The sequence below is a fragment of the Labrus bergylta genome, chromosome 4 (assembly GCF_963930695.1).
Source record: "Labrus bergylta chromosome 4, fLabBer1.1, whole genome shotgun sequence".
In the NCBI taxonomy this organism is placed as follows: domain Eukaryota; kingdom Metazoa; phylum Chordata; class Actinopteri; order Labriformes; family Labridae; genus Labrus; species Labrus bergylta.
Window position 1 is genome coordinate 20,870,367 of NC_089198.1, and position 12,062 is coordinate 20,882,428.

General features: G+C 40.3%; 1 protein-coding gene across 1 annotated transcript in view; it reads right to left on the reverse strand.

Annotated features, from left to right (window-relative positions):
• Window positions 1-12,062, reverse strand: part of eif2b3 (eukaryotic translation initiation factor 2B, subunit 3 gamma) — a 32,921-nt gene that overhangs the window by 2,047 nt on the left and 18,812 nt on the right. The window contains exons 7-11 of the mRNA XM_020643758.3: window positions 9,584-9,720; window positions 9,105-9,295; window positions 8,153-8,215; window positions 7,609-7,757; window positions 2,407-2,510 (exon numbers count right to left, since the gene is read on the reverse strand). Coding sequence (XP_020499414.1) covers window positions 2,407-2,510; window positions 7,609-7,757; window positions 8,153-8,215; window positions 9,105-9,295; window positions 9,584-9,720 — 644 coding nt within the window. The remainder of the gene's footprint in view (window positions 1-2,406; window positions 2,511-7,608; window positions 7,758-8,152; window positions 8,216-9,104; window positions 9,296-9,583; window positions 9,721-12,062) is intronic.

Consider the following 12,062-nt stretch of genomic DNA (forward strand, 5'->3'; position numbering starts at 1 on the left):
CTGCTCCGCCCTACATCTCTCAATCTGCGAGCATCTGCACCGATCCAAAGCAAACGGTGGCAGAGAGAAATGTTCCGTCCACACAGACAGGTTTTAGTGTGAAGGAATCTGTGGCTCAAAACGAGTTTATGCTCCTCTGTGTGGAGAAGAGCACAAATGGAGCATGGGACAGCCGGGGAGGGAAGGAGATGGAGAAAGAGGGCTCTGAATTTGGGTCTGTCAATTCATCACTTACTCATTAGGTCTTTAAATGTATGAACACTATTTTTAACCTGTCTCTTCAAACCAAATATAGCTGTTTGTCTGATTAACTGTTAAAAGTAATGAAAATGTGTGGCTGATCATAGTATCATCTTTAAGAGACAGTGGAAAGACAAGCAGAAACAGCGAGTACTTCACTGAAATGTTCGCCGATTGTTTTAAAACATGCATTCAGTATGTGTGTCTGTAACTTTTAAATATAAACACCTGACATCTTTGTGTCTCTGAGAGTGTCTGTGTGTGTGTGTGTGTCTCGCTGGCAGGGTGGTCCTTAGCTGCTAACAGGCTCAGCAGTAGAGTGGGTGTGTAATGGTTTTAGCAGCCTAACATTAAAGAGCTAGATTGGTGGAGAGACAACACTGTGCTTTCCTACAATATAAAATAAGCAAGAAGGCAGCTTTATAATCAGTGCAATGCATTTTATGAATCAGTTTAGTCTGATGGATGAACGGTCTGAATCTACAAACAACTTAGACTTTAAGTGGGATTACAGTGGACTTTCTTTCTTTTTTTTTTTTTTTAAACCAGCAGTGTCAACTTTTTAATTCAAAAGCAGAAAATAAGATTCATAACGTCCCCATAATCTCAGTTTCTGACAAAGTCACATTTTTAAGTATGAGTGTATTGATAGTCACATGATAGCGGTCGCACATGCTCATCTATTGTCCAAGATAAAGAGAAAAAAAAGATTATTTGATGTTTTTTGATTCTGCTGAGGGTGAAATGGTTATTGATATCAACCTCATGTATCTGGAGGTGCAAGAAAGTTGACTGGCTGATTTTTTTTTTTCCTCATGGACTCGGAAGGTTATCAATAGAAGGCTGTTCAATGCTGTACATATTATAAAGCCCTTTAATTGACAACTTGTAGTTTTTAGCATTTTCATTATTTTGTTATGAACTAGACTTTACTCAACTTTATACTTTGATTACTGTTTAACATCTATTAAAGAGACATTAAGGCATTTTCTCAAATCATGATGGATGACAGAAAAAATCGGATAAAACAACAGAGTGTCCGTGAGAAAGAAACTAAGATCTTCTGCCCGTCAGAGACACATTAACTGGAACTTTGTATTTGTGTGACTGAACTTTGGCTTTACAGTGTATGCAAACCAATTATGCAGCTCCAAGTTTCCAGTGTTCAATAAGTAAACAATAGCAACTCTCGCCAGTCAGAAACATTTGCCAAAAACATCTGAAGCGAGATCAGTTTTGTTGCACGGTTCACTCAATTGATGCTACAAAAAGCCTCGACCGTTTCAAACATCTTCGGACGAGTTTAGCTCATTTAGCTTGTAGCACGTAGTTGTTACTTAAAGAACCCTGTTGTTCACTCAATTAGGCTGCTCAGCCTGGCAGCAGAGCTTGTTCTCTCGTTCTCTATATGTGTTTGTGTGTGTGTGTGTGTGTGTGTGTGTGTGTGTTGGATGTGGCTGCAGGCTGCTGCTGTTGAATTCCGGGTGGTCCTGTTCTGGCCCTGCTCTCTAACCTCTCCATCAATGTGACACACATATACACACACACACACACACACACACACACACACACACACACACACACACACACACACACACACACACACACACACACACACCCACACACACACGCACAAACTTACACAGTGCTAGCTTTGGGGACAAGAGGATTAAGGAAATAAAAAAACTCTGACAAATCTCTCTATCACACAGACTCCAGAATTAAGAAACTTTCCTGGTTGGCTTGAATGCTTGGCACTTCCAACACATACCACACACACACACACACGCACACATTAACACCTTAACCGAGTCAGCAAGGAGAAGTGCCATGGGTAAACAAAATAACAGTAACAATAGAAAAAGTCTTTATTTGAAAAGAGGTGGTGTTGAATGGTTGCATAATGTAAGATGTTTCTGCTATTTTTTCCAGATCTTTGTAGATTCGGCTCTTTCTTTCAGAGTATAAATGATTTCATTTGGGTTGGTTGACCTCTGTTAGTTTTACTACATTTTAAAGCCTCAATCACACAAATGTCTTTCCAGTTGCTTTCTCAGTAAGTGAGAAGACCTTACACATCATGCACAATCAGTAAAAATAAATAAATAAAATAAAAACAGTAGGAATCCAACATATTGTTTGTGTATTCATGAGAGTCGACCTCACCCCCTGGTTCGATCCGTTGTCCGTTTCCCACCAGGCAGTACTTGAGGTCTGCTCCTCGACCGATGACAGCATTACTGCAGATCACACTGCCCTGGATATTACACCTTGAAAACACACACACATAGATAAGACATGAATCAAACTTATTCCTTTACATTCCCGTTGTGGTAATGGTTCCAAAACACAGTGTTCACACTCTCCAGAGAGAAAAAGACGAGTCTGAAAGCTCCATTTATTTCTCTTAAACAACCTCAGAAGAGAAAATCATTCATTGGTTGAACTGCTCATGTCCATCATGGTGGACTTAACCAGCACTGTGAGGACACAAGAAAATACTGCTCCATTCAAAGTCATGAAAAGCCTTGAACATCACTGGTTTATAGACTACATTATACCAATAAATACTTCCATCAGGTACTCCTGGTTACAAAATTAAACAAACCTGGTTCATCCCTTGTGCATAGAGGTTTATTGTTCAGTCTCTGTTTCGTTTTCAAGAGGTATTGATTGAGTTTAATGGTAGAAAATTTACACATTAATCAGGAAATAAACTCTCACAGCCAATTAGACATTTTCCAGAACCTTGAGTTGCTTCACGTAGATCTTAAAATAGTGAGCAGGTACCAGTAGCTCATTTTTGGTGCTAACTGATACTTTATAAACTCAAGAGTAATTAAAGAGTAATATTTAGCTGGGATGGCTTTGGTTCTGGTGAAACGGAATCTTTCTGACTCCGCTGTTTATGTTTGAAGCCTGCTGGAGATTCAAAACATGTTTATGGTTCACATTCTGTTTTCTACCTCATACCTTCTGTACACACTCATACTGGGAGCTGCCCAGTAAAACCACAGCCTTCCTCTGTTGGCTGTTAAGCGTCAGTATTCACAGGGTTTTGGAGCGAGTGCCATACTGAAGGTCAAACTGACAGAAGCAACATTCAGCCTGTCTCCCCTTTAGGAATCCTACCACCTGCTCCAAAGACTCAGAGTATCCAATCAACTGGTCTTAATGACTTGACATTAGCATTTATATTAAAGAACAGCAGCGGACCAAGCTGTTTCCACATGTGCGTGTGCGTGTGTGTTAGGACATTGTTGGCTGTGTTACACCTGAACTGGCAGTGCCAACCCACTGAGCGCTTACATTCAGCCAAACCATCACCATAAAATTCTTGGAGGGGAGACACAGACAGTCCTGACACAGACAGTGTGTCCTGTGTCAACTGACCATGGAGGGCGTGTATGCGAGAGTGTGGGTAAGACAACGTGTGTTTCAGTAGCTCGGGGAGCCCGGTGGAGAACACATGTCGGTCTTGCCCGGTCAGTGACGCACACACACTTGGCCCTCTGCGCCTCACACACAGACAGGTTTGTGTTGGCTCATTCTGTTCAGGTGGTTAGGCCTGGAGGGCGAAGGGAGGAATGAGTGTGTGCATGTGTGTGTGTGTGTCTCAGTGTGTGTGGTGCAAGTAACTACCTAGGAGGTGGCGGTGGAGGTAGTTGGTGATGGGAGATTACAAGATTCAAAGTTTTGTAACATTAGAGAGAGGAGAGAGAGAGAGAGACCACCAAAGAAGCCTCAGAGCTGAAACACCACTAATTACTAACACCAGGGCTCCTCCTTGCCATGACCCCCCCCCCCTCCCTCTCGCGCACACACACACACACGCAGACACACTCACACACACACGTACTCACACACACGTCGACCCCCATCCCCTGTGCCAACCCCCCCCACCCCCCCACCCCCACCCCCACCCCTGTAAAGTTGACCCCTGCTATCCCCCTTCCCAAACACGCAGCGCTTTGTCAACAAGTTCTGGTCAGCGCCAAACAAAGAAAGCAGAAATGCAAGGGGTTTCTGCGACATGGCCGGGGTCTGCTAATCCCCTCACACTGGCTCTTTCTTTCCTTCTTTCGCCTTCCTTCTTATGTCTTCAAAAAAAAAGAAAGAAAGAAAGGAAAGAAAGAAAGAATTGCAATATCTTTCTTGCGCGCTAGCTTGCTTTCCACCCGCTTCTTTCTTCCCTTCTTCAGTCTCTCTCATTCTTTCACGCCTTTGTGCGTGCACCTACATGGGCATGATGAGGGTCCCCATGCTCACTGGCCGGGGTCCCTGAAAGGCTTATGAGAGAAGAGATAGAGAGACAGAGCGAAAGAGGACGAGAGGACGAACATGACGTCGAGGACTTGGTGGAGAGAAAGGAGAGGGAGGAGTAAGATATGAAGATTAAAGAAAAGGAGTGAATGAGTGCATTAAAGTTCAGACTTGAGACGGAGATGAGTCTGTTTCCAGCAGAGTTTCTGGTTCAGCCTCTGAGCAAATCAATCAAAATGTTAATTCTACAGTAGCTAATGTGCTCGCTCTATAAGTCCTCTTTTGTGGCAACTTTGACCATTTCAACTGCTTCCTACATCATGACACACCCCACCAAGACTCGTTTCTCTCCCAAAGTTCATTAACAATGAGGCAAATACACTTAAGCTCATGAACTGCAGAGCCCTTCTCATATCCCAAAGCAAGTCAAAGATATTACTGCTTAAATTCATTGAGGTGTTATTCAGTATTTAAAGGTATAATATGTTGAATTTTGTTCCAATGTTTACATTGTGATCTATGTTAAATCATTTTTTTGTCGAGCACTTACTGCACATTACTCTACCTTTTCAACAGATTAATGCCTATTTCATTTAGCTGATAGCTTGTTAAATTTTCTGTCTTTCTATTGTATATATGTGTGTAAGTGCGTGTGTATGCATATGTGTATATGTGTGTATATTTAATTTTGTTTTGAAATTGTGTAATTCGATTTGCTTAGTTGTTTTATTTGTCTCTTAAGAGGCGAGGTCCCTTGTATAAGCCTGTTGGCTTCTTGACCTCTCCTGACACACCTTTTATATTTTTGTTAATCCTATTTGATGTATTCTTGTATGTGTGCTAAATAAATAAATAAATAATTACTTCAAATTGTTCCAACAGTTATCAAATTCAGAGAAATCCGTAACTGTATAGTTGTAATGGGATGTGGGAAGTGGCAGCAGCCATGATGAGCCGCCATGACAGACACGACATGTTTATCGTTGCCAAGGAAACACAGGATGTTACGTCAAAGAACGCTGCATAAGGAAGTGGGAGCTGCTACTGAAAGCTGCCTTACTGTTGCTGTATGTGCTGCTGTGATAAAAACTTCAGGTAAATAATACATCGAAGGTAAACAATTGTCTTCCTCAGGTCGGTTTTCACCTGTTCGTACTGACTACAGTCAACTCGGAGTTTGTTTTCACCAAGCGTTGGGGAGGAGTAGCAGAGAGAACTCCCATGATTACCCGCCAGCCTCAACGTCATCTTATTGTTATTGTTTTGATTGAGATCCCCCCGGCGGCGGAATGTACATACAGTGCGTTTAAAAAAAATTACAACAACATGAAATAGAAAGTTAGGAAATGTGTCACATCTTTAACATGTTCTTTGGAAATATGTAGCAGACTATTTCTCTTCAACTCTGAATGTAAGAATATGTATGAATATGAATTACACATTTTCAAAAGAGCATTCAAATGATAACGCACAACAATAGGGGAAAGCAGGCAACAATACACAGTATTGTTTTAAACCTCTATTACCACCATAATGAAGGTTTCTTAAATTGCACAGAACTTCATTTCCTCTGTAGAATCATCAACCTATAGGATACTAAATATCTCAACCTGGATCTTAAAAAAGACATAGACACATGGGAAATACTAATTTAATATTTTGGACTCATGAACTCATGTCATGTCTCTGTTTTTGATTGTTATTTAGCCTTTGGGACCTTTAAGTGACCCATGACGCAGAACCTGGAGAGTATCTAACTGCCGTGTCGAGACATATCTCCTACTGAAACGTGATACAACCATTCAGAAGATGAAAGGCAGGACATAATGTTGGGATGAATTTGATTGGATCATTGAAATTAGACAAAGCTTAAAATTGGTTGAAAATGAGTAAACTCCACTGGAGGCAAGATGAGTCAACATCTGAAACGTTTTACAGGAACAGAAAACACATTAGTTTGATACAAAAAAAAAATACTCAGGTAACACTTTTATGACGGCAAATAAATGAACATTTAACACAAAAATGCTGGATTAAACACTGGAACATTCATTTTTTTTATTTCACGGGGACTTTAAGATCCCCTTAACTTGAATGTAAAAGTTGTAACCTATAATAGATGACTTCTATGATGATTGTGACATTATGGTATGTTACCTCTCCATCAGGGAGGTCATGTTTGTTAATTCGATAGTGATGTGTTAGTTTGTCTTAATTGATGATGATTTCTTGCAGGCTTGCAGCCACTCCTGGTTTAACATGGCCGGCCTCTTTAACCAACGGTTTGCCTGATGAAGGTCTAGTAATGAAATGTTACCAATATAGGGGTTTTTTTTGGCCATTTTTGACGGACTGTTTCTTCTCCTATATGTACGCAAATTATTTTGCTACTTTGAAGAAATATACGCAAGACCTGATCGCTCATTTACATTTAATGGCATTTCAATGAAACATAACTTCTCAAGAGAATGATCAAATAGCTCGGTCTTAAGTAGTCAGGACTATACCTTCAAACCTCTATGGTGATCTTAAATTCCATAACCAGTGGGAGCTTTAGTATAGGCGAGTAAATAAGCGGCTAAATGAAATATATGGACGTTGTGTGTTTCAGTTCAGTAACTTGGTGTTTGTTTGGAACTAATCTCTGGCTGGTTGCACACCAATAGATGTATTGTTAACTCAGCGCTCTCTGTTTGACCCCATAGAGGCCAGAAAACAAAACCTGCTACACCTCCCATCAATGGGCACACACATCTATAAGCATCTGCCCAACACACACACACATACACACAGGTTTGCATGTAAAAACACCAAAGAAATGTCATTGGACTGATATGCAATGAATGAATATCAAGTCAATTCACTACTTTCAAATGTTGAAAAAGTGTGAACAGATCAAAGGAGAATCTTTGTTTACTAGTCTCAGTTAGCATGTACTGACCAAAAATCTAACAAAAGCCGCTGTGAGCATCAAAACGTTCATCTGTAAACACGCCTGGAGGTGAAATTCTTTTATAATCGTAATTAATGGTTACGTGAAACACTTCAAAGGTAATGTAATCAACAAGTGCGAACACATTTGTGTGTGCATGTGTGTGTTCTCACCCCTCCTCGATGGTAACCCCGTGCATGATGATGGAGTTGGTGACTTTAACCTTCTCTTTTACAGTGGTGGAGTTTCCGATGGTGGATCTCTTTATGGAGGTCTTCTCTGCTACCTGACACAGAGCTCCGAAGATGCTATCTGATCCCATCTGAGGAAAGAGTGAACACACTGACTGTTACATTAAAAGGACATAAAGCACGCGCACACACAAACACACACACACACACACACACACACACACACACACACACACACACACACACACACACACACACACACACACACACACACACACACACACACACACACACACACACACACACACACACACACACACACACACACACACACACACACACACACACACACACACACACACACACAGGCGTCTCGAATCATGAAAAAGGGCCAATAATACTCTGAGTGACTAAATGGAACTAGTGAAACTGCTTATGAAGTGGGAAAACAATGAGAAGAGAAAAATGAGAACACACATAAATGCAACTTCAGGACTGACTTCTGCTACTTGTACAGCACATTTACCTGACATCTCTCAGAAATGACCGCTGATGGATGGACTGCTGGTTCGTCAAACAGTTTCGGGGCCTATAACAGAAAATACAAAGAACAGGGAGGCATGAGACTGAAATCCTACTGAATTTATTGATGATTATATAACTGTAATCTTCTCTTCATGTGAACGGTGTGTATAATAAGAATAACAAGACATCCAAAAACTGGATACAACTCTGTCTTAGACCAAACACAAATGTCATAATGTGAAAAGGGAACAAAGTAACATCTGATAGATAGATAAGTGGTCATAAGAGATACAGAAGATATTACTATTAGATATTTGGGGCTGAAAAAAGCAAATTATTATCATTATTGTTGAATCTGACAATTATTTCATAGACATTGTCAATGAAGGCAAAATGGTTATCACAAAGAGGAAAAGTAAACACCTGTTATATGCTTTTAAGGCCAACTTAGAATCCAAAGCTTCAACATATTCATCCCACAGAGTCAGAGTGGACGGAGAAAAACAAAAACTAGATGTCAAATTTAAGTGGCTGGGGTTGCCGATAGCGCAGTGGTTAGTACACACCCCATGTATGGAGGCTGTGGTCCTCCAAGTGAGCGGCCCAGGTTTGAATCCGACCTGTGGCTCCTTTCCTGCATGTCGCTAACCACTCTCTCTCTATCTCTCTCCCGGAATGATGACTATCCACTGTCCTATCTCTAAATAAAAGGCATAAAAAGCCCAAAAATAAACCTTAAAAAAAATGAAGAGGCTGGAACCTGTGAATGTTATCTTTCTGTGGTTTGATCATTTAATATTCAAACAGCTGCATCAAACAATCTTTGAATTCCAGTTATTTCTTCAGTTAAAAAAAAAAAAAAAAAATCATATCTTGGAAATGAATCCCCTCCACAGTATGGTGTATCAAAGTACGTGAAATCTCTTTAAGGAGATGGAGTGTGCCTGACTCACCAGGCGGTTTGCGTCTATGTAAGCAGCCAGAGTGTTGACGCGGTAGCAGAGACCCTGGTCCATGATGTGAACATAGCAGCGCAGCTTTCCTCCATGGTAAGCCTCGCTCATGTCTCCCCGGTGGTCGTTCCAACACGAGCGCTCCTGGGCCAGCTGGATGAGAGACTCGTCTCGTGATGAGATAATGAGCTCTGGACAATAAGAGGAGACAGCAGGAAAGGTTTCAAAACAAAGTAACCGGATGAATTAAGATGATGATGATACAAACCTGCTGTTTGGGAGGGATGTTTTTTCTTCTTCTAATCGACAGTTGTACTTTTTAGTCAACTTGCTTTAGGGTTTTTGTTGACTTAAAGAAAAGGCTAACCCCAGATGATCTCTAACTACAGTTTAGACCTTTATTTCCAAAAGGTCACAGTGTTGTGAGTGACTTTGAGCTCTACAGTATGTGATGAACTGTGATGCTTTCAAATACTGACCGTGGTTTGTAGAGCCCTCGTTCTTCTTCTCATTGTGTTCCTCTGCGTCGTCTTTGATTGTCTGATTGGTGGTCGATTTGGAAAACTGCTTGCGCACCATATACGGTACCAGCTCACCACGGATGGACGAGATGGACCTATGGTACAAGAGAATGAAACATTTAATGAGATGTATGCATGCTGCAAAGTCATCAGCATCACTCAGAAACATGAAGCCAATGATTCATGAGCTGTCTTCTTTTCTTTAAGAGGGTGTGATGACTTGCAAACGTGTGCTATTTTTAATATTGAATGAACATTTAAATTGTCAATGTCAGTTGTCTCAGTCTGTTTCATAGGCAGCTTTAAATTGTTCGTAATATGTTGAACAACTTTTAGGAATAAAATCAGTCAAAAGATGACTCTGTATCATTTTAAAAACTACCCAATGTGTGTTATCATGTTATTAAGTAGACTGTTAGAAGAGGACACATAAAGTGATAATGAATCACACATGATTCAGCTGAGCACTGCTCTTATGTCTCTTACTGCGTCAGCCAGGAGGAAAACTCCCATCTTAATATCTTCCTTTTCTTTTCACAGCGCTCTGCTCAGTGTTCCTCTTTACCAGCCCACACATCCCCCCCCCCCCCATCCCTTCACTCGCCCTCTCTTACTTTCTTTTAAAGGGAGATTAGAATTTCCATGTGAATGACAGGAGAAAAAAACAACAGTTACTCTGTCCATTCCTCTCCAGCAAGTGACAGAGGAGGACGAAAGAGAGAGAGAGAGGAGCTGTTATAAGAGAGTCCAGGAGAGAGCTGAAGAAAGAAACAAGTGACCTAACAAGAGGGATGATATATGGTGGCAGCAGTGGTCATGAGTGATGCAATGATGTGAGATTTATGTCTGTGTCTCTACAGCAAATCACTTTTTTAAGTTGAACAATAATTCAGCAAGGATGATGAGATGAAGTAGGTAGGAGATAAGTGTTAGCCTTGAGCTGGATCTATTTGTCTGTAAACTTACACTTGATTGATTGACACATCATTGACTTCACTTGTAAACTCAAAAGGGCTGACCAGAGTCTACAATAATTTTACTGCTCAACAAAATTGTAACTTTTTTTATAAAGTGATGTGTAACAGTGTCCATGGTGGTGCTTAGTATGTATTGCAGCATCACTTAGAACTCAACGTTTGTTTTCATGCATGTTGAACATGCTGCTTTTAAATCAACAGTACATTTTTTGCATCGATTTCTGGTTATGTTATTCAATATGTTTTTTTCCCCCAACAGCAGAAAAAATACGAGATCTTGGATTGATGTTTGCAGTGATGACAGGCAACTTAACTGACTTCAGAACTGAGGAGTAAGTCCCCTTTTCTTTTGTCTTGCAAGAAGGTCTGAACAATATTAACAATTCATTTTTCAATTCGTTTTCATTTTCAAGACTACTCGACAAGAAAGTCTGCTACACATCTCATCAGTGCACGTCTTCATCCGAGCGTTGCATGCACAGTCTGTATCTCATATTACTTTAAAATAATATTTTAGATGAGTTTTAAATTGATACAATGCTGTACAAAGTTTGAAGTTTTCTTCAGAACCTGAAATCGACCAAGTAGCTTAACATTTTTGAGCGAGGAAAAATGTATTTTCTTTTATCTACAGACTTTTGTATAAACTACCCAGTAGATGCGTTATCATTATTGTTGTTAATTAAGAGCATGTCTAATTTTGAAAACTCCAGAGGCACCGTCTGAGATCTTTGGTGACCCCTCTAGGGGGGGCCTAGACTCAGTTTGGGAACCAGTGATCTAGGCAGACAGTTATATGGGATAACTTTTGAGTGATTGTATTCCTTGTTGTTATTAGCAGCATGTCCCGTGCTGGTTAAGATGTGGGCTACATATGAGCCCTGTTAGCCGAGTGTAGCGTTTACTTTAAGCGGATGCAACTCCAGCACACGTATAGGTTTGGTGATGTGTGAATCGACGAGAAGTAAGAGACGGGGAGCTTCTGCTTTATATCAAGTTACAGTCACAGGGCTGGACACGTTATTAAACATACAAATGAACAATGTTACAAATGGTTAATACAACCTACAAGTCTGCTTGTTACGTTTTATTAAGAAACATGTCACTTCATGTGAAAAAAAAAGTATCACAATGTCGGATTATTATAAAATCATGCAGCCCTACAGGCAATCATCGTGCTTTTAAAGGTCAGATTATTATTTTAATCTAGGAAATTACTCATTCATTTTTTGAAGCATTCCACCTTCCAAGTTCCAGGGAGGATATTATTATTTTCTTTTCTTATTTGTGATGAAGGTGGGTTAAAAAAATAAATCATTTTAAACTATAATTATACCTGAAACATTATGGGACTTAACGAACACTGATTTTTAAAGGAAAACATTTAATGAAAGATGAAGTCATGTGATTCCTTTGTTTGTTCAGACACTAACCATGCGTGTATTGCTGGCTGGCTACAA